The 22,692-nt window shown below is 41.9% G+C and overlaps 2 protein-coding genes across 8 annotated transcripts in view; one reads left to right on the forward strand and one right to left on the reverse strand.

Annotated features, from left to right (window-relative positions):
- Positions 1-25: 25 nt before the first annotated feature.
- LOC108057484 (sodium-coupled monocarboxylate transporter 2) overlaps positions 26-22,692 on the reverse strand; it is a 36,237-nt gene continuing 13,570 nt past the window's right edge. For 2 of the 4 annotated variants that reach the window (XM_070216099.1, XM_070216098.1), the window contains exons 3-11: positions 10,316-10,554; positions 9,920-10,067; positions 2,967-3,141; positions 2,754-2,889; positions 2,169-2,328; positions 1,881-2,099; positions 1,447-1,825; positions 1,238-1,380; positions 26-773 (exon numbers count right to left, since the gene is read on the reverse strand). In XM_070216099.1, the coding sequence (XP_070072200.1) occupies positions 299-773; positions 1,238-1,380; positions 1,447-1,825; positions 1,881-2,099; positions 2,169-2,328; positions 2,754-2,889; positions 2,967-3,141; positions 9,920-10,067; positions 10,316-10,526 (2,046 nt within the window). In that variant the 5' untranslated portion in view covers positions 10,527-10,554 and the 3' untranslated portion in view covers positions 26-298. Of the gene's footprint in view, positions 774-1,237; positions 1,381-1,446; positions 1,826-1,880; positions 2,100-2,168; positions 2,329-2,753; positions 2,890-2,966; positions 3,142-9,919; positions 10,068-10,315; positions 10,558-22,692 lie in introns of all 4 variants that reach the window. The other 2 variants (XM_070216097.1, XM_017141761.3) reach the window with 1 other exon arrangement.
- LOC138913243 (uncharacterized) overlaps positions 3,057-22,692 on the forward strand; it is a 66,475-nt gene continuing 46,839 nt past the window's right edge. For 3 of the 4 annotated variants that reach the window (XM_070216100.1, XM_070216102.1, XM_070216101.1), the window contains exon 1: positions 3,063-3,180. In XM_070216100.1, coding sequence (XP_070072201.1) covers positions 3,165-3,180 — 16 coding nt within the window. In that variant the 5' untranslated portion in view covers positions 3,063-3,164. Of the gene's footprint in view, positions 3,181-22,692 lie in introns of all 4 variants that reach the window. The other variant, XR_011418888.1, reaches the window with a different exon arrangement.

Genomic DNA, 22,692 nt, shown 5'->3' on the forward strand with positions numbered 1-22,692 from the left:
TTAGAAATAAGTATAGTTCTTCGTGTGATTTTGTATAAAAATACGTTTATTTGTCTTTATTTATTGCACGCTGCCACGCACACACACATGCGGTAAGTACATGCGAATGAAACTCGAGTTGCTACAAATGCGCGAGCAATTGCTCAACAACAGTCGCGCACAGAAATCACAGCATCTTTATAGACGTGAAACACTTGGCTAACTAATTGGTCTATCCTAGGGCTTAGCTTACAGGCTACAGACTAAGTGGTGGAGCTAACTATCTACTTAAGCCTAGTACGTAGTATTCAGTTAGCCCTCAGAGCGCCGATCGTCCGGCCAGTTGGCGATAAACGCCCGTTTCGCCCTCTCCGGGCACAATGTCCAATTGGATCCGGCTTGCATCGCATATGGACTGCTGATCCGCAGATCCCTTGCCCTCCGACGTGGTGGTGAAGACCACGGCAATGGGACTGCTCTTCTCCTTCTCCTCCGGCGACGATTCGTAGCCATGATTGACCTTCTCCTCCTTGCAGGTCGTTGTCGTGGCCGAGGAATCGCTGCTGCTGCGTCCGTTCAGTCCGGACTCCTCCTCGTGCTTCACATAGTACGGCTTAGGGCCCGAGAAGCGCTCGCACAGCCGGAAGATCATCGGATGCAGCAGCTTGCCATCGTAGGCGTCATCCGGATGCTGGGTCAGCCAACTGATCACTGTGCCAATTATCACGGTCAAGGCGGTTCCAATCAAGCTGTAGTACATGAAGCTGATCGAGTAGAAGCTATCCAGTCCGGATCTAAATGGGTATTTAACGTTAGGTTAATTTCCAGTTAAAAACAAGAGAGTCGGGTGCTCCGACTATCAGATACTCGTTACTCAGCTAAAGGGAGTGAGGAAAATGGAGATCTACATCTTTGAACGTGCATAACTTTTTAACGAATGGTCCGATTTGAAAAATTCCTTCTACACTTCGATAGGTATTTTTAAAGACAATAAAACTGTATTTATAATTTTCCGAAATATTTTAAGGTGTGGGCTCCAGACACCTTTTCAAATCGTTTAAGGCGATTGTGGGCGTTAGAGGGGGCGTGACCCTCGGCTGAAACAAACTTGCGCTGCGTAGGAAGTTCAAGATGATGTGTGGGTAATCCCAACTTTCTAGCTTTTGTAGTTTCCGAGATGTCAGCGTTCATACGGACGAACAGACAGACAGACCCTTTTACTCTATGAGTCACGGGTATAATAATTGATTATCCTTACCTTTCAGGTGCAATCGTGGGTGGCGTGGGCACAAAGCTCTGGTTATAGCCATCCACAGGCGTGTGCGTCAGCAGCCAGGGCATCTGTCCCGGCTCCACAATGGGCTTGCCAATGGACTGCGAGAAGGTATCATTGGAGCAGCCCTACGAAATCAAGAAGAGACAGAAATATGAGATAAAATTCCCAAAAAGAGCCCTCTATAAACCTACATCCGTACTGGTGGGCAACATAGGATTGTGCTTGGTGATGGTCATGCTACCGCCGATGATCCACAGCACAAAGGAGCAGGCGGTGATCATGCCCGCGGAAGTGCCCTTCCAATTGGCAATCGGCACCAACATGGCCAGGATAAAGCAGCCTAACAGGGGTCCCGAGGTGGCCGAGAAAACCAGTAGCGAGGATTCAATGACGCCAGCCAGCAAACCAACACCAAAGGCCACGCACATGATAATCAGGCCACAGATCACGGTGATTGTCTTCAGAATTCCCAGCTGCTGCTGGTCGGAGAGACCCTTGAACCTGGGAAACTGGGACACAAAGTCCTCCCAAACAACGGTGGCCAAAGAGTTAAGATTGGAGACCATAATGCTGGGATATAGGCTCGAATTAGATGGGATAACCTTCCATAAAATACAATACTTACCAAAGGGCGCCATTAAAAAGAGTGGCCATGAATATACCCACAAAGCCGGGCAGGAAACCCAGCTGATCTTCCACAAAGAAGGGCAGAATCTCATCGGGTTTCTTGATGTAGCCCTCGGCATAGGGATCGCAGTTGATGTACGAGGAGTAGATAACCATGCCGGAGATCCAGGAGAGGGAGAAGAAAAAGAACACCAGAGGCACATTGGTCAGCATTACTCTGTAAGAGATATTTTGTTAATATTCGATTTTTTGGTAAATATGATTTCTGATTGCAGCCACTACTTACCGACGCACTTCCTTCAGCGACTTGAGACTGACATAGCGCTGCATAAAGTTCTGCTGACAACCGATCTGCGAAAGGGACATGAACAGCTGCCCCAGCCAAGCGGATGTGGTATCCACCCTGACAGTCATGTCGCCCGTGAAGTTCCAAAAGCTGAGGCGTCCTGGCGGGAATAGAAGGGATGGTGTCTTTAGTGCAAGTGCATGGCTGAGAAGGAGGAGCAGGAGCAGCATGTGGAGGCATTCCCAGGAGCCCCACGATTGCCGCACAATGACAGCCAACAACTCAAACTCGAGTGACAAACGCTTTGCCGACACACATTTATTACTGTCGTCATGCGAGGCTGCCATTTCCTTCGCCCCCTCGGATTCGGATGCCGCTGTTTTATGCCACTTTTATCATCATCATTTATGTGCATAATGAGCCGGCGCAGAAACAGAAGCAGTAGATGTAGCATCCCACAATGGATGCCATTTTAATAGTCATCATTCGTCAGCACTATACACACACGCGCACACACATCCTGGCAGCTGGCTAATAAGCTGCCATGATCAATCGAAGCAAATCCCCGACCAACTGATGGCTTACCATTGTCCCGATTTAGTTCGTAGACCTTCTTCACGCCGCCCGTCGAGATGGTTCCCTGGATGCAGACGGCCACCGTGACAACGAGGATGGTCAGTGTCTGGATAACGTCCGCGTTGATAGCCGCCTTCAGGCCGCCCTAATGAGTCGGTGCACAGGGGTGAAAGGGAATTTAAATATTTCCATCATTAAATCGCTGGCATTCCCGCAACCTACCATAATGGTGAAGAATATGCAAATGATGGCCATGCCCACGATGGAGGCCCAGTAGGGTATGCCAATCACCGTCGAGAGGGCCACGCTGGGCGTGTAGACGGTGATGCCCAGGTTGCAGATCTGTCGCACAATATACGTTGCCGAGGCCAGGCATCTCACCGTGCGGCTCTTGAACCTGCAAAAGGGATAAGGATAAAGATGAAAACAGGAGCAGGTGAGTGCAGGCTTTAATTAAGCAGCTCCTCCAGGTGCCTCTTGCACTCTATCCGTTTATTTATTTTTATTAAACTTTTAATGTTTGTCCACCCTTCTCGGGTGGCGTTCTTATTTTTTTACCCCCCTTTTATGATTTACTACCGCTGTAAAGAAGTTATGTGGAATCGGGCACGCGGGCGGGTTAAAATTTACGACATGGGCGAGGGAAAAAACCTAAGAAAATTGGCGGGTCTGTTACTCGTTTTGATTGTTTTTATAGTTGAGCCCGGGCGCTTTTTATGGGCTCGGTTGTAAAAATTTGTGTGTTAATTTGATGCGAAATGTGCGACAAGATGGGGACCACTGCTTTGGGGGTCCACCTAATGATCGTTTAGTATGCGTTATGTGGCCGAATGGGCGAATGTCTCAAGTGCCTTTGCACACGCATCCGGCTTTTCAGGGTGGGGTCTTTAATAAATAAACTGCTTTACGTCCGTAATCCTTTGATTGGCTTCCTGAGCTTAAAGCCACTATTTCGGGTCTGAAGTTAACAGTCCATTTAGGAACTATTTAATAGTTATGAGGGCTGTAAAATTGGAGCTGTTTTAAAGTGGATGAAATATTATCACAGAAAATATTCCATTTTATCTTTTCTATCATTTTTTTACAACCTTTTTATCCTGAATCACCCCTAGTATCATTTATTTCCGATTAATGAAATACTCATTAATCAATTTAAACTGGAACTTCCTTTTAGTAAATGAGTTATGCTTTAATTTTAACTCATCTATTATTAATTTGGTTCAACCGTAATAAATATTTTTCTGTCAAAAAATATATATTTATTTTGTGAGTGCTTATTTTCACATAATTTTTAATGGAAAACTCTCTGATATGTACTTGATTTATTAACTGATTTATGAACTATTTTAAACAGTCTGTTTTCTAACATCTGCCTGTAGTCAAAGAGCTTTCTGGGACACCGAGATTTGCATTGCCTATTGGAAGTTCGGTTTATTGACTGCAGGCCGATAGTTGCTCTTATACCTTCGCACTGGACTGTGAGTTGTAAGCACAAGTAATTTCTTGTTGAACATCTGGGCTGACTGCATAATCCACTTTTGCCCGGCTGCCCCAAACTCCGCTCCATTTCGCCCATTCTCTCTGCTCGTCCCTGTACCTTTCCCTTTCCCTTTTCCCTGTGTTTGTCATTCGGTGTCTCTGCATCGGTCTACATACGTGTGTGAGATGGCCCACTAAATGATTAATTGCCCTTGGCCAATATTGATCTGAGCTGGTCTGAGTTGGCCTGTCAACGGGCCCCGTGTCTTGGCTGAGGCATGGGGCATGAGCGATTGGGGGGCGCAGGTGTTCGGCAAGAGGATTAAATGCATATTTAGTTGGGGAAGGAAGGAAGAGATGCAGTGGATTTCATCTTTAATCGCCTTAATGTTCTGGTTATTATAAAACGAAGCCGCAGGCGTCCGCAAAGGAACCCCGTACTGTGTATTAATTAATGATGTTGCACTTTTCCCCATAGGCAAACATCAATTGACATCTGTATATATGTATTCATATGGGGGAATGGGCGGTGGGGCCACGCCCCCAGGCTAGCTTTGCATTAAGCGGGCTTAACATATTTACCCGATCGACTTTACATTGCTGGGCGGGGGCTTAAGCGGTTTACATGACAACGCGTCGTATGCTTGATACACATTTTAATTGCGACACAGCTGCGTCTGTGGGCTGGAGGAAAACAATCGGGAAAATCCCGCAGAGGAAAAGCCTGGCCAATTTGGACAGCCAAGGACGTCATGTATGTATGACAGTCGCTCTTATATGTGTTGATTGAATGGGCGTGGCAGTGGGCGGGATATTTTCGGTACGGTTCGGTTCGGTTTGCTTGGTTGGTCAAACATTTATTTAGGCCTTCGCCTTTGCCTCTCATCTATTTCGTGTTCGTTTCGTTCGTTTTTCTTGTTTTTCCTCAGGACTCTGAGCTTGTTGGGGAAATTGATAAAGAAATATTATTGTAGGATACAATATCCCAAGCTCACAAGCTCACACATACACATATTGTTGCTTGCGGTCAATTTTGGCCTGATATGTCAATTTAATATGATTTATGGGATTTATTGTTTTCGGTTTGCCTTTCATTCCGTCTTCTACTGGATGGCGAGTGTTTTTCTACGTTGTCTGATTGTGGCATTTGTTTCTCATTTAGCCTGTTAACATTGTGTTCATCACAATAAGTGCTCGGCCAGTTGTCCTGGCTTAGGATTTGCCCGGCTCTCGTCTGTCTGTCTGTCCTGTCTGTCATTTCATCTCCTTCTCCATCTCTGCAGTTCCATTTCCATCTCACTCTGTGTGAGTAATGACCTGGGGGCTGTCACCGCCGTCCAGTTGATTGAACGTTGGCCTGCTCCTGGCTTTTGTTTTAGTTTAATTGATTTAACCAGGCAGCGAATCTCAATCTCTACCCCCGTTCGCCCCCTTTGCCGGCATAATTTACTTGGCCGAGTTGATTAAAGACATCCTGCGATGCGATTGTCGCTTAATAACTTTAAATGAAATGTAAGTGCCGCAAAGTATGTAATAATTGCTGCAGCCATGCCAGCGGGCAAGCAATTACCAGCAAGGACAGAACTCGCAGCTCCAGGCTCCCATTTGCCCACCCACTCAACCATCAGGATGGCTGGCAGGCAGGACAACGTCAATGACCACCATCAGTGGAGGGTGTGAAAATGGTTTGCCAGCGAATGAGCAGGTCAGCAGGCGTCGTTGCGCCACCCATCCATTAATTGAACCCTGGCCTGGCCCTACCGGGTATTCACTTTCCCACTTTGGCCCGACCTCACTGACCTCGCATCGCCCCCCTGGAAATTGAGTTTAGTCTGCAACTCCTCCTCTTTCGACTCCCATCATTTATCATTACAAGCAAGCCGCTAAGCCAAGCCAGTTTTTGGCCAGGCGACAAAGGCATAAATTAATGGCAAATTTAATATGACGAGTGGTTTTGTACAATGGCCACATAATCGCCGTTTAGCCAGCCATCCAGCCAAACCCGAACCCAAATCATCAGTTGCTCCTCCTCAATCGCCTGTCTCCTGGGAGGGTCGAGTTAATTTTACAATCAAAGGCAATCTGCGCAAAGGTGAAACAGGCAACCAGGGGTGACACATTTGATTGCATTAAATGTCATGCATAAATAAACATAATCAGCCATATGAAGTCGGTGTCCTGAGTGCCGGCAATGCGTTAAAAGCCGCCCACAAAAAAGGTGGGAAAAGCAAAGGAATCAAAGCTGAAAGGTTTCGCTTGATTTAATCGACTTCGGAGTACCCAAAAAGGTAAAGGTTTACTACAAAGAGATTAAAAAATTTATATTGCAAATTGGAAATGTATATTAAACACAAAAAAAGGTATCAATTTGGAGAGTAAAATATGCATGTACCATTCTTGGGGATCTTGAGATTTAAGTCGCTGCTAGATATTAAGTTAATTTTATTTTTATTAAATTTTTCAAATTTTAAATTTCTATTTCAAGTTTCTATTGCAAATATAAAATATATTAAAGATAGTACTTGTGCATCTTGAGATTTAAATGGCTTTTGGCTATAAAAATAATGTAATATTTATTTTTGATTTTTATTTTTTCGTTGACAAGTCCAAGTCCCAATATCCCCTTTTCTAATCTGTTCCCCTTTTAGGGCATGTGTGTTACTCCCAAACAACTTTGTTGCCTTTGAATTGCAAATCACGGCCTCACTTTGTAGCGCCGAAAACGTCTTTATTTATGCGTATGCATGTCGTCCTAAAACACCGACCCCTGTACTCCTTCACACGGGGTTTTCCCCTTACCGGGTTTTCCGGGCTTTTTCCTGGCTTCCCTTTTTTCATTCGGTTGTCATTCACTCTGGAGCACTTTGGCCCACGTTGTACTCGTAAATAAACCATGGAGGAAGGAGCCGGAATGCATTTTTTCCATTTGCTAAGTGCCAACAACTGTTCGCATTGATCTCTCCCGCTCTTCTGGCACACAAGCTTGATATCAATTTATTTACATGTAATTGCCACCCCAAAATCACCGGCAGTATGAATTATCCGGGACGAACAAAGCCGAACTTTGCTTGACCATTGAACTCGATGGGGGCCAAATAGCAAATCTCTCTGTGAGCTGGATGGCTAACACTTGAGTTGGCAGCGAGTCAAGGGTCATGCTCCTCCCAAATCCCTCCTCACCTACTCCCACTTTTCCTCCTCCTCGGATTTGAGTGGCAGACATCACTTGCGACAGGCGACTGACAAGTGAGAGAATCCACGACTTTTGTGGGTGCGTGTGTGCTTGGGATGTCTTGGGTTTTTTGTTTCGCAAGTTTTTTGGGGGTGGAGATCCTGGTGCTTGATGCCTGATGCCAGTGACAGGCAACAACACGCGCTATTTATAAACATTATGGCACAAACGAATTGTCATACAATTTGTCAACAGCCTCAGACCGAGTGGCTTCTTTGTTGTTGCTTCCTTTTTCCTTTTCGGCTTTCACTAGGGCTTTTTTTTTGGTTTTATACGGGGTAATCGGAGGACTCAGGGGTATATTATCTTGTGGGGACTCGAAAACTTATTCCGTCGAAACAATATATGAACTAAAAGTATTCTAGAAAATCAATTCTAAGATTAATAAAAAGGATCTTTGGGTATTTATTAGTACACAGAAAAAAAATTGACATAAGATCAATTTAATATATTTTTAAGATTTAAGAACGATTATTATTCTTTTACATTATCTGTTCAAAAAATACTAAATTTGTTATGATATGATAAAATATCATGTTGATAATTTTGAATTGGACATAAATCATTTCATATCTATGGTCAATTCTATCTTATTTATATTACTGTATTGTGAGGTATCGAAGTATGCGAATTTTATATAATTAATGGGTATCTTTCAGCCTAGTCACTTAAGTATAATATCCTCCTCGTTCTGTATTGTCCTCGTGCTGCCAACGTCAAGGCTTTTGTCTTTTACTCATTTTTTCCTTGTCTGAAACTTGCTTTATTTGGCCTGGTTGGATGTGTTTGGCCAAGTGGCTTTTGCCAATTTGTAGCATATTCACTTATCGGCCTCTGTGTGTTTGCCCTTAAACCCCATTTCCATTTCCAGTTTCTTCTGCCCGTCCAGAGGCTCAGCCTATTTTGATGAAGTTGTATGCATAAACATGTCGCGGGGCGCCAGTTGCGATGACAAGCGACAATGAGGCATCCAAATGTTGTGCGCCCGAACTTTTTGGGGCAACATTTGGCCATGTTGCGCCTCCTCTCAACCCTTTTCTTGTTTTTGCTTTCTTTCCTCTCGCCTGCCTTCTTTCTTCATTTCTCCGCTTTTGGGGCAAAGCCAATTGACTAAGATTGATGGAGTAGCTCGTCTCGTTGGCTCTTCAATTAGTTTGAGTGTTGCGTCCAAGCCGAGTAAAATGAACATTTATTAAATGGTATTTTTTCGAAAACTAACTTTATCAGTCATTGATGAGGTCATTAATTTAAATGTGTTTTTAAAGGGAATAAAGCAATCTATTGAATTGTATAATAATTTTCGAAGTCATTTAATTCCATTTTAAAAAGCCAAATAATATTTTAATAAAAGGAAAGATACAAAATGGGTAAATATTTAAATAATGCAAAACCCTGGGATTATTGTAATTAATCCAACTAGTAAATAAGATCTGTAGACATTAGTCATCCCATCGATTTTATCATTAATTTCTCTTAGGCCTCCCTTATAATGTCTGCTCGTATTTCAGTTTGTTTATGCTAATTTACAAATTACCTTCAGTTCTTCAAGCAAGCATTTAAATAATTTGTCAATTCTGCACAGCTTTCACTTTACTTAGTTTGGCAACGTCCAGTGATTTCCCCACTCTTTCCCCGAAAATGTTGTCAATGTGCGGCACATGCCAATTAAATTTCAATCAAATTATGCTCTGCCCACCATGGCCACTCCCCCCGTCGCCGTTTGCCCTGTCAGTTTTTGCAATTAATTGAATTCTGTTGTCGAAACTGCAAAACATTTGATAACAAATTTGTTAACTAATTTCGAACTTAAAAAACAATTAGGCCCACGAGGCGACAACTTGCGACAGATGGAAATGGAAAGTGGAGGAGGAGCAGGAGGAGGCACAGACTCACTGACGACAACTGGACGATAGCATCCGGGCATCCTCGCAACCGAGAGACCAAGTCCGAAACTGAGTCTCTAAGTTGGACTTGTTGGAGTTGCTATCCTCGGCGGGGCAAGGACAAATCTATAGATTATTTGCTCTGCCGGCTTGGCTTGGCTTTTGTTTGGCCATTTGTTAGCGGCTCATTGTTGTTGTCCCTTCTGTTGGTTCGTTTTTCGTTTTTGTGTGTAAAATGTAATTCAAATTTATTTAGCAACGCAGCAACTTGTGCAAAAGCACAGAACCTGAGCTGTTCTCAGAGCCCTCTTGGCGCTTTCTCTGTTTAGTTTCATTTGGCCTCCTTAATGAAGAATAAAATTGTGTGCGCTTTGGCGATAAGAGAAGCGACACAAAAACCCATGGACACCAGTCGTCGCTGCGACGCATTTGGCGAAATTAAAATGAATGTTTAAATAACAATTTTCCTGTTTTTCCTCTGCCGGTTTGTTTCGCTTCGCTTCGTGCTAATTAAACGATGTGCCACTCTGGGGACTTTCTGTTCTGGACTTTCCTTTGGACTGCTTGCGAACTGGACTTACCTGAGATCGATGTACTGATAGACGGAGGTGATGCCCAGATTGAAGTAGACGGGCACAAACATGAAACAGACGATGGGATAGGCGCTCATCATGCCATAGATAATCTCCCACATGGAAGATCCTCGGTAGTACAACTCACTGGGATAGCCTGAAAAATTTAATAAAATTAGCAACGAATGTCATTATACGGTTAAAGGGTATACAATGGCCTAATACCTCGCTTAAAAACGATGGAAATGTAGAATAAATTTTTCAAATCAGACCATTTATTAGAAAGTTATGAGCAAACAAAAATAATTAAATTCAAGCAGTGCAAGCAGTCGCTTTACGGGTATCTAATAGTCTCTTGTTTTTTGACCATTTTTGGTCATATCTTAAAATATTCCTAAAACTTACCCAACACTGATCTCACGCCCAAAGTTCCTCGAGCTATAGAAATCATCACTGCCACGATTGAAACTCCTCCGGTGGCAAAAACATAATCGGCCTTGCTGCGCTCCTTCTTTTTGCCAAAAATGCGTTTCCACAGCGGCCCCAAAACGGTGAGGGCTATAAACAGTACAAACATCAGATAATCCCAGCCCAGAGTGCTCAAGTCCTTGGCCATGTTGTTGCTGGTGCTTCTGCTGCTGCTTCTGCTGGAAATGAATGAAAAAAGGCAAGAAATGAGAATCAAAATTCAAGTTGGTCACCGGGACAAAAAACAAACACAATCTTTTCAACTTTGGGGGGGCTTTTAGGTGAGATGTGAGCTGGATAAAACATTTTCCAGCACAGTTGAGCATGTGCATGTTAGTCACGCCCGGTGGACATAATGCCAACTGAGCGCTCGGTGGCTCGGCGGCCCCGTTGTCGAGCAGGAAACTTGACAACATTGTTGCATATCCGCAGGCGAGTGGCGTGGGTGGGTTGTGGTTGCATGCACCCATCATAACACTTGCATCCAACTACCCCAGCCACCTACCTACTGCACAACAACCCGCTGAACCTCTCCAGATAGGGCCAGGCCAAATGAGCGGCAAAAAGCGGCAGCTACACAAAACTTACAGGGAGCAAAAAGTTCTAGAGGTAGACAATAAACTACTTCATTTCGTGGAAGAATCATAAACTATCGTTGTAATCAAAATATATAAAATAAATATTTGCAATCTGATATGATATATACATTTTTAAATCTATACTACCAATATTTTAGTCATAAAATGAAATTTAAAGATTTTTTTTGGAAATGTTATAAGAACTTTATAGATTCTACATTATTCAGTTTTTATGTTTTCTTAAATAAGTCACTTTTTTATGCATTATTAACTAAAATTTAATTTTTTCCCAGTGCACACAAGGAAAATATGGCTAGTTGTTTGAATTTATGAACTTCGCCCCACTTGCTGACATCTGTATGCACGTCCCGACGTAAGGACATTCTACTGTACTTCAGTTTCTGTGTGAGCATGAGTGGGTGGAAAATCAAAAAAAGGAGGAGAGTTCGGCTTAAGTGCGACTTTAGCGGCGACTTTGTGTTTTTATAGCTGAGCCAAGCTGTTGAGCTGCCCTGTGATTCAGGGGCCAGGCGACCCAAAGAAATGGCATAACCCAGCTTAGGATTTTCTCCTTCACCTGAAGCTGTCGTAAAGCAGACTTCTTGCATTATGTGTATGTTCAAAGTCGGCACTACAACTACAACTTCAAAGGGGTCAAGAGAGACAAGAGAGTTTTACAAAGGGGGAAAAATAATTGGAACTAATGTTTCATTAGTTTTTGTTTAAGCTTGTAGTGGTTTATGTAACTTGGCCAACCTTTTACTGATTCTCGTATCTAAGATACATCTATCATGATTGAAATAGAAAGCTTAGAGAGAAATTTGCAAGTCATAGTATAAACTGTTGGATTCTGAGAAGTAAATATTAAATGTAATTGACAACCTGATTGACAGAATTGAAATGTACTTTTGTCTATGTTAAAATATACCCATTTCTCTAGAAATTGTAATCTGCAAGTCACATGTACTTTTTGGAACCGAAAAGTTCCCACACGATTCGCATGATTAAAACTAATTGATCATTTGTGCAAAGATGACTAGTTGCCCGTGGCAAAGGGGTCGCTGGTCAACTATTTCTGAAGGAAGTTGCCCAGTCATTCGGTCATTCGTTTTTTGGCTGACCAACTGGCCAACTAATTGACAACATTTAGCATGCAGTTCCGCCTTCCTCACAGCTCCCTGCTGCCATCACTTTGGCTTTTATCTGACATGCTGTCTGGCTTTTGTTTTGCCTGGCTCTGTCAAAACTATTAGTCATGTTGTTTTTACTCGAGCTTAGCTTTGTTTAAAGCACAGCTGCCGTGTCACTCGCCTGACATTCGCAGCAGAAGCAGCAGGAGAATCCCCCGGCCAGCTCTCTCATCTTTGTCCTTTCGCTTTTTTGGCCAAGTGATAAGCCCTGGGACAAAGGACAGGACATCAGAGGAACCAGGAGTCAAAGCGGACAGCTCCAAGGGTCTGGTCTGGTCTGCTCGGTGGCATTGTGCGTGCCAGCTAGTGTGCAAAATGTTATTTTCTGCTTGCTGAATTTAAGCAAATTATCCGTAATCCATACAAGAGTGCCACCTGCACTCCACTTGAACGTCCACAAGTGCATAAAAAATATAAGTCAAACTGTTTCTAAGTTTGGGAGAAATGTCTTGAATATTCATATACTCTGAAGTTTTTTCGATATTTCTTTAATTTGTTGAAATTTGTATTGCAGTTGGTTTTGAGTGTTTTATCAGAAATATTCTTTAATAATTTTATTACTGTCTAATTTTTTTAAAATGGGTTTGCAATGAAATATTTTTTTAATGTCTTATAACTTATACAAAAAATTATAAATATTTAAAAGTAGCAACTGTTTTAAATCTATTTTTTTTTTAAACTTTCTTTCAATATTTTTACAAATATTTTTTTAATGTTATAGAACTGATAACAAATTATAAATATTTTAAAGAAGTAACTGCTCTCAATCAATTTTTTGAACATTTTCTTTCAAGTGCTCTGCTCTTTTGTTTGATGTGCGAGCAAAACGAATGTGGCCACAAAATGTCCAATAGACAGCGACGACAATTTGCGAACATTTGCATCAAATATGTATGGTAAAATCCTTTCCCCAAAAAAGGGAAAAGGAACGATGGAAGGTAATAGTGAAGCTGGGGAGGCGGAAGAAGGACTGAGCTACACGTATGCATAAGTTAGTAGGGCGTGGCCACCGCCCCTTCCGGATCAAGCTGGCACTTGAAACTTTCGCCCGGCGCCCACACAATAAAGTGGCAGCCAAGATGGGCCAGGATTCGGTGGCAGGATGCTGCCGTCGCCATCTTCTGCCACTTGCAGTTAATATTCATGCAGTTTTTTGAAAAATTATACAAAACTTGGCGACATGTGTGTGGCGTGTGTGCTTGTGTGTGTTTAAAGGAGTCTTCGATGCCAAGCATCATAAATTATAAAGCAGCTTGAAGGAGCGACAAAAGCAACAACGAACTGCTGACATGTCCTGAGTCCTGGCAAACAGGAGAAAGCAGAAAGGAGAAGCACGTGTGTGTGTTTGTGTTGGTCTTGCCTGCCACTGACAGCCACAATGGAAAGTTATTAAAAATAAAAAGCCGGCAAAACTGAAGCCCGCGTAAGCGCTTGACTTAACTTCCACCTCGCAAAGGAGAAATTTATGACACTCATGAAATATTCAGCATATTCCTCCGTCCTTTTCAGATGGCCGGAGCCGAAAATCGGAAAATCTGCCACGATAATGCGCCAAGATCGTCAGACAATGAAACGCATATCAAAAACACATTTGCCCACGGAGGATAGCGGATGGCAAATGGAAAATGGGAAAAATGCAAAAATTGCAAGCGCCCAGAATGGCAAATAATAAAATAAAAGCCGAAGCTGAACTTAATTTGCCATTTAATGGCCTGCAGTGCCCCGCCAGCTGACAAATTGAAAATGTAATTTAGCCAAAGTGCAGCCCCGACATTGGCCAACGGCCAACGAATGTGTGGGGGGATGGTCTGGTTTTTCAGCTCACCATTTTTCCGCCCTTTGCTGACGCAGAACGTATGAAAAACTTTCGTTTTCCGCTACCTTGCATGACCTGGCATTAAGGAGTGGACTCTCACGAAGGCTGATCAACAGGATGATGGGCAGGAGCAGCAGTAGCAGCGGTAGCAACAGGAATGCCAGTGGATAATTATGGTAATGCCGTGGAAATTACACTACATTGTTGCATATATGGGCACTATATGCACTCAATTTATGCGCCACTTCAGATGAGTTTATGCGACGGGGGTGCCACAAAGTTGCATGCGTTTCATGGCAATACTCGAAAGTTTCCTCAGTTCGCTGCATTTGCTAATTAACGTTCCTGGCAAACTCAGATTTCAGATTCGCAACACCCAAAGGGGCACAGGAGGCAAATGAGGGAGGGAGGGTTGGGGCGTGCCAATCAAACTTTTATTTGACAGATTTCTCGGGCTGGGGGATGCAACTTTCGCGGAACTGCAAAGTGCAAAATGTTGTCCCAGTTTCAGGAATCTTCACTGCTTTTAACTGCCTCACTTTTTCGACCATACGTTCTTGCCAATTGGCTTTTCGCCCCCGAAACTGGTTAGCTGTCTTTATTCATTTACATTACTCTTCTTTTCGATGTTACACTCAAAAAAAATAGAAAATAATTAATTAAAAAATAAAATAAATAGTTTGAGTTTAAAATGTATCGAATTTGGAGAATTTGTTCTTCTCTGTTTTACTAATTGAAGTGTTTCGAAGTCAGATAATCGTAGAAAGAGAAATTGGCAAAATTAAAGTATTTAATATAAATTTTACCAGTATTCCATGGTAAAAACGATATGCGTTTAGTCCCAGCGTGTTTTTTTGTAAAGTCTTAAATTCTTAGGGCTTTGAAAATCAACTTAAATAAATTTAAGTTTTTCAGTGCTATTTTGACAAGTGCATTTCGAGAGAATTGCAGTTAAGCCAAGTGACTGCAACTTACTTTTTGTTCTACGTTCTACGCTACATTTTTTGTTTGTTTTGCGTTGGTTTTGCGATGGCAAAATTTCGGTCGGTTCATCTTCTTCATTTTTGCTGCTCGGGCTGCTAAAAGTTGTTAAATACAAAAGTTTGCCACTTAATACCAGTTCGAGTAATGAAATACGAGTCAAGCTGTAAGCAGCGATCCCAGCAGTTCCCCGTAACAATCCTTCCAGCAAATTGAAGTTGAAGCATGCGGTTGGCAAACTTCTTCCTGCCATTTGCCAACATGCAACTGTTCCTCCCTCAGTGTTCTACGTCCAATCCTGCCCATCTAGCCACCTAGCCCACCCACTCTCGGCCATTCTCTCCTCGGGGGCCAAAACCAACTCGATTGCATTTGGCAATTGTTTGTTTAGCTTTAACCGCTCGACGCTTTACACATGTTCTCGTCCCTCCGGGGCCGGCGACCCAAGAATTTTGTGCAAAAGTTTAGTTTGATTTCTTTTCGACCACGTTCGCCTTGGCCAAGCTTAATGAGAAAAGTCATTGGGGGCGTGGCATGTGGCTTTCCCTTTCCTTTCCTTTGCTCCTTCCTCTTTATTTTTCCTCTTGCACCATTGGCCCAGGTCAAAGTCATTTATCAAAAGATGCCCGAAAAATAAATACTCGACTTAAGTTGCCTCTTATTTATCGTTCGCTGACTGTTTGTTGCCAACAGAAAATAATGTCAATTTTTCAACTAGCCCCCTGGATGGGGTTAAACTTTCAATTGCGATCATATATAACGAGTGGTGCTGGAATCAAATGCTCCTGCTGCTTTCACTCGCCCTCGGAAAACATAATTTTCCGCGGACATTTTTATAATTTATTTTCAGCATGACTTTGCCAAAATGTAGACTTAGCAAAAAGGAAAAAAGAGCAATGAAGAGGGAAAAGAATCAGGGAAAGCAAGAAAAGAAGTTCCTCGCTCTTTGTAAATTTCGCGAAAGTTTCAACAAAAGTGACAATTGCAACTTGTTGTTGCTCGTCATTGTGGCCCTGTCGCATTTCAAACGTGAAGTAAAGCAAAACTTTCCGCGTTACAAGTTGTCCTGTCAAACAATTAGGCAGGCTTCTTTTCACGTACACAGAGGGGAAAGCGCAGGATATTTGCTTACAATCGTGATCTGTACTTTTAAACTTGTTAATTACATTTTGGGAATTTATAATCTCATTACGTACTTTTTTATTTAGAATTTTTTTAAATTAAGAAAACATTAAATACACATTTATAATGTCAACTTAGTATTTTAAATGTTTTTGTCATCTAAATTTTATATCTATTCTATCTAGGAGGATTATTAAAATGCTTCATCTATTCGTAGATTTTTTCAAAGGGTGTAACAACTTTATTCATTAGTTTCTCTAGAAAAGAGCCTCCTGATATTAAATACCATAAAAAATATATATATTTCTCTTCGTGCAGCCATTTTGTTGGACCTTGGCCGCAGCTTAAGCAATTTGCTGGTCTCTAAAAAGTATGCTACAAAAACGCGCGAAGATGAGAAAAGGAAGCGCATTAAAGAGGCGGTTGGTCGGGCGGTCATCAGCCACTTGCCAGTCGCCACATGCTGTTAATTTGATCAACATCAGCCGGGAGCCGGAGCGGCGACTTCATCCCGGCAATTTAGTGGTCAACCCCCAGCGGCAGGGCATCTAGGACAGCCGGCTAATGCCTGGGTTTTGCGTTGCAACTTGCAAGCGTGCACAACTAATTTCCCGTTGTCGCCACTTTCATGTCCAGCAGCCAGAGAGCACTCGACACCATCGAGTGGCACTGCTAGGAAGAGCTGTTTACCCCCCTTTTTTCTTTTTTTTTCCTCGCCTTCTCTACGCCACTGGTTTGCCCTAACAAAGTTTTCATTACGCGTGCTGTGCGAAAGTTCTCCCGCTGCCAACTCGATTCCCTTTGCCATGCCAGCCAGCAAACTTCTCTGTGTCTCCGGTTTCCAGTTCCCAGTTCCCAGTTTCACCTGCTGTGGGGGAAAACAATGGGCTGCGGTTTCTTTTCATTTTGGTTTCTCAGTTATTTTTTCTCTGCTCGCATTTTACAAATAATTGGGTTAGTTAGTCTCCGGGTGCAATGTCTGTTAGCCCTTTTTTCTGCACTCTCCAACACCTCCGACTCCTGGCCATTAGCTCATTGTGGTGGCCACTGACCACCTGTGGCTATGAAAAGTATCTTGCAGGAAGAGCTTTTCCATAACATTGTCGTGCAGTGACAAAAGAGGTAAATCATACAATGATTATAGAAAAAATATGTTGTTTTTTATAAACTCTTTAATTAGCTAAAAAAATATATTTATTCAGAACCAGGTTTGTAAAATAAATATTTTATTAGGTTTTTGTTGAATTGTTTTAGTAATTATAATTTAAAGACCAGATTTTTACTATAATCAGCAAAATGTTGCATACTTATTTATTCTTTTGTAAATTATTATAATTGCAAATCAAGTTGCAAGAATAAATTGAAATTTCCCATTAGTATATACGCAATGTACACATTTTTCCCCATTTATCTATTTTCTGGTTTAAATTGTTTGTATTTAATTTCTTGTTTGAATAATTAAATACAAATTGATTTTATTATGTTTTTTTTTGTGACAAACACATTTTAAGTTTATTAGTTTTAATTAGTTTTCTCTTTTAACCGTTTATGGAAATATTTTGTATCCAAAAAAATGTAATTTCCCCCTAGGCCATCGCTCAAAAAGCAAACTAGAAAACATGTTAAGATATCCCTTAGCTGCGACCTGCCAATGTTAATGGCCGACAGGGGGAATCCTTTCGGGCACATAAATTTGCATTCAAGTGGCTACCGTCAGGGGCTAAACAAACAACAATTTGTCTTGTATTTCGTCCGTGTGCGGAACGAAAACGAAGAGCCACTAATCATCGTTTAAAAAGCTGCCACTTGACATCCAGCCAGCACCTGTCCAGCTAATTGAACTAATGAAACGCTCTTGCCCTGCCCAGTTTCAGTCTCAGTCTGAGTCCCAGTTCCCAATCTCCCATCCACTCGTCGTCCTTGGTGAGATTGTGGGAATTAAAAAGCTTGTTTGGGCCCTCTTTGTTTGCACAAAGGCTTTTGATAATAAATTAGACTGGCTACACTTTTGTCACCATGGAAATGCCACAAATGGATATTTATGGCTGCACTGCCTCCTGCCTTTCGCTATCTCCATCTGGGAAACTATTACTACCTTTTACAGGAATGAGGGGAAGTCGCATCCCCCATTTATTGGCCACGTGCTGGTGATTTGTTCAAGTGACCGGCTATCATTGGGGAGGCTCTTTATGTCCGGTCGGGGACATAAGGTTGTTGTCCGGTTTGGTTAATTAAGTATTTATGTAATGAGTCTGCATATGGCAATACATATTTTAATTATTTATTGATGTTTGTACGAACACCGGGCTTAACATGTCCTTCAATTGTTGACTGATTGTGTGCTGGCTTTGGGAATTCATTGCATAATTTAAGAGTTTATAGTTTCTGCAGGCAACTGCCCATTTCTTAAAGCAAAATATATAATTCAAAAAAAAAAATAGTTCAATCATTTATAATTTTTAAAATTATTTTTAAAATATGATTTTAGAATTTTCCGGTCTTAGAGCAAGTTAATTTGTTAAATCTCTTTTCTATTTTCGTTTATTTTCTTTTTGAACTGCCTAATTTAGTGCCTACATTCTTCCCAAAATTCCGAACCGGAAAACAAATTTCTTTTAGAATTTATGGGAAATTTCTTGAGTATTATGTTTGTGCCATTAAGAGGGGAAAACTAAAATATGCTATGCAATTTTGCCTGTTGCCTTTTTGGATTTTCAATTAACTCGGATAAACCTGGCTTGCAGCTGGCTCGATCTTTGATGGCCAATGTCCGTTATTAAAACTTAAATTCACTTAGTTGGAGCACAAAAAATTACCCATGGCTCATCCGGTGTGGATGGCTGGCCATGGCAGTTGGGTGGCTAAATATATATAGAGGGTGCATGGAGGAGGAATGTGCAAGGACCTCCACATCCCAAAGAAAACACTGTTGTCGATGGAGGGGTGGCCCTGATGGCTGCACAAATTGTTTAGCTGCCAGCGTCAACTTTATGCTGGCAACAATGTAATTTATTTAATTCACCCCCATCTCCCAACCCCTCTTAGTAAACTGCTCTTAATTTTTTTTCACGCTGCAAAGCAATTTAAACTGGCAACTGTTGCCAAGTCACACCCCTTTTTGTGTTGATTTCATTTGAATTTATGCTAAATTGTCAGTTTCACAGTGCGTGTTATCCTGGCGGATTGGCTGCTGCTGTTGTTGTGTTGTCCTTGCCGCGAAGTAAACTCGCCTCGCCGCGCTTCGCTGAGAATTATAATTTCAAATGATTGTGCGTACAATCAGTTGTAATTAGCATATTTAATTATATCGCGCATAAATATTCATGAGTCGCAAATTGCAGCCAACTCGGGTGGGTGAGGGGCCAAAACGGTTTGACAAGCTTCGAGCAGCACAATTAGGAGGACGGCCAGCCAACTTTGGCAGTGGCGCATTGATTGATCTATGGATCGCTTGATTGATTGATGGCCGGCCGGACAAAGTTGCATCAGCGAAGCACGAGCCGCCGTTCAAAGCAAACACAAATAAAACGTACAAGGGCAAACAATTGAGCAAACACTATCAATATGCAATTAACGTCATGTAAACGATATTTACAGATAAATACGGCTCACTCACTCGCTCGACCATCCTGTCCGCATTTTACCGGCTTAATTGACAGGAAAATATTCCATTGGGGTGGCGAGCTATGGAGTTATAGGACGGGGGGCAATTAGTTATTGTCTGCACTTCAATGCAAATGCCACTTTTCGTATCGGGTGACACTTTAAATCGATAATGCATTATTACCTAGGCGGCCATTACTCATACGCCATGTCTGACAAGCGGACGAACGATTATCCCTGTGTTTTCGGGGATGGTAATGGGGATAGGGCTGCTGCTACTGCTGCTGCTCCATTCATAATTAAAGGCAATTAGTTGGCCCAGCTGCAACAGTTTGCGCCACTCACATACCGCACATGCTGCAATTGGCAATATGGCAAATTGTTTTGGACAGCCATTCGGTCGGTTTGGGGTAACCACTCTTCACAAAAATCGAAATTAATTTGCCAGTTGCCTGGCCAAAAAAGCAGACTACACAAAATTAGACAGCAGCCATGGATCTCTGGACTTCTTGTTCCCGGTCTCTCTCCGACACGAGCTAATTTACATTTGGCCAGAACGAGAGCTCCGCATAATCGTTAGATTATGCTGTTGCATCAACGAGACAACAGTAACAGCAGCAGCAGCAACAATAACAATCACTTAATAACTTGGCCCAAAGTGTAACGGCAATTACATGACCAACTGGAGGACAAAAGGGAGTCGCTGGCGAATCGGGAGCGGAACAATGATGAAAAAGACAAAGTAAACTCGCCCGGCAGCAGCTTGTCCAGCAACAATGTCGCAAAAATTTTACTTGTCTTGATTGACAGCAACAGCTAAAACAACTACAACATTTTGTCATCTAGTCTTTGTGTGAAATACACTAAGGGAAAGATTTATAAAGATATCGGGAGTATATTAATTAAAGAAATAAATTAAAGAAAAAATTATTTACATAAAGTTCTTACAGAGGAAAGATTGAAACATTGTGGTTAACTGTGTATAATATTTAAAATACTAGGAAAAGTTCTTTAAGTATAAATTTATATTTATAAAAACCCAAAATTCAAACATTTAAAAATGTTGGATGCCTGAATTAAGTTAAATCTGATATTATATTCACAAAAAAAATGTATATTGCTTTCTTCTTTTTCCAATGAATTTATACACTTTTAAAATATTATTTTGATATTTTTAAATTTTCTTTCACTGCATATGATCTTAAGAGGTTTCCCTTAAGACGACTCCTGTGGCCGCCACATCATTTATTAGGCAACTCGTGTTGCTACTTTGCGTGGGTGCGTGGAACATCCTGTGTGTGTGCCGTGCGGCTCTCGAAATGCTGTCCTTTGTCATATCTAAGGCAGCTTACTTAGCCTGCTTACACTCCAGCCAGGGTCCTTAAGTCGCCAACTGGCCGCATACGTAACGAACTCAAATGAAGTTGCTCGAAAGTGAATCAATTTGCATAGAGTTTATGCTTTTGCCACTGCTAGTCTAGTTGTTGAGAACTCATTAGGAACATTGTCTGGAAACTTTTGAGTGCTCTGCTCTGACAAAGCTTCCGCAAAGGAGAAACACTTGCACTGAGCCGAAGGTTTCTAGCCCGGAATTAACATATGTATTTATATGGCTTACTCAGCAAACGGCAGTCTTGAAGGGTAATCATATCCGCTAAACATCGAGTTATAATTCTCCGATCACGGCTAAAACGCAACTGAGAACAATAACTGTCTGGGCATACGAATCAGCCAAAAATAAAATTTTAAAAAATAATATTTCACTCTGTAAGTTCTCTCGGCACACAAAAGAAACCGAAACCTTTAATGGGTCAACGGCAAAACCACTGACAGCTGTTTAAACGATCCGATGTGTATACATATTTTCCATAATATTTTACTCACGTGAAAGAAAAAAAACGTTGGAAAGAACGGGTGTAAAACCAACAAGTACTAAGTTGACCACGAAATTTAATAGAAAACTGAATGACCGACCTTGCCTAAGATCGCACAAGGAATGCATGCAGCTTCTGGCCCTGTGCCCTTATTTATAAGACCGAGATCTGAATTTAAGCGGTAAATGCCAAAGCAAATACTAGGCTGTCGGCTGTTTCGCCAGGTGTTTTTTTCCGCAGAACACTGGTATATCGAGTTAAACGGAATCGGGCTAGACACAAATGTTTGCCAGACAATAAAATCATATAATGAGCTAACGTCAGTTGTGATGATAGCCCAACAGCGAACAGCCTTGCTCAGTGGGTGGGAAGTTGCCTCGACCTAGAGCACTTAATCGGAAGTGTTTTTCCCAGACGCAGCGCAGAATTTTATCTAAATGAGCTAGGGAGAGGAGCCCATAACTCAAGCGTGTTTGAGAGATGTAGTGCCTACGTCGTTCTAGCCAACTAATTACTAGTTTTAAGTGGAATTAATGCGGCGCACGGCAAGGAGAGGTTTTTGCGCCGACTGCAGTCATGATTAACTGTGTTTGTTTTATGTACCTCTATGACTTATAAGTATTTCAGATCAACGGCAGCCTGTTCAGTTATGATTACAGCGATGTAAAGTGTAATTTATGGCCAGCACTTGATTATTTAATGAGGCATAATTTTCATTTGCCACACAAAAAACTTAGAGACCACAAAATTTCAAGTTCATATTTTCTTGCTTCTCAGCACCAGCGACTGGCTTTCTTTTTGGCTTTAGCATCAGGTTGTGCCGCCATCTGCTTCATAAATTTTCATTTGGCTGAAATCATAAAGTGAAAAAGGAGGAGAGGCCGTCGCTTAAGTATCCTAAGCCCGGCATTGTGGGTTGAATTTGGTGTAGCAGATTTAATTTATGTTTCATTTTTCACACCAAGGGCAGGTCGCCTGGCAATCGCCAAAGGTGCTCCTGACGCCCTTTCAACAAGTATATGTCCATATATATATTTGGGTATATGTATGTGAATCCCTGGAAGTGGGTGGTTTCGAGTGGGGTTTCGGTTTTATGTGCCTATAAATATGCAAAATTTATGCGGATGCTGTTGCAGGTTCCCCGGCTAAG

The sequence above is a fragment of the Drosophila takahashii genome, chromosome 3R, assembly GCF_030179915.1.
Source record: "Drosophila takahashii strain IR98-3 E-12201 chromosome 3R, DtakHiC1v2, whole genome shotgun sequence".
Taxonomy (NCBI): domain Eukaryota; kingdom Metazoa; phylum Arthropoda; class Insecta; order Diptera; family Drosophilidae; genus Drosophila; species Drosophila takahashii.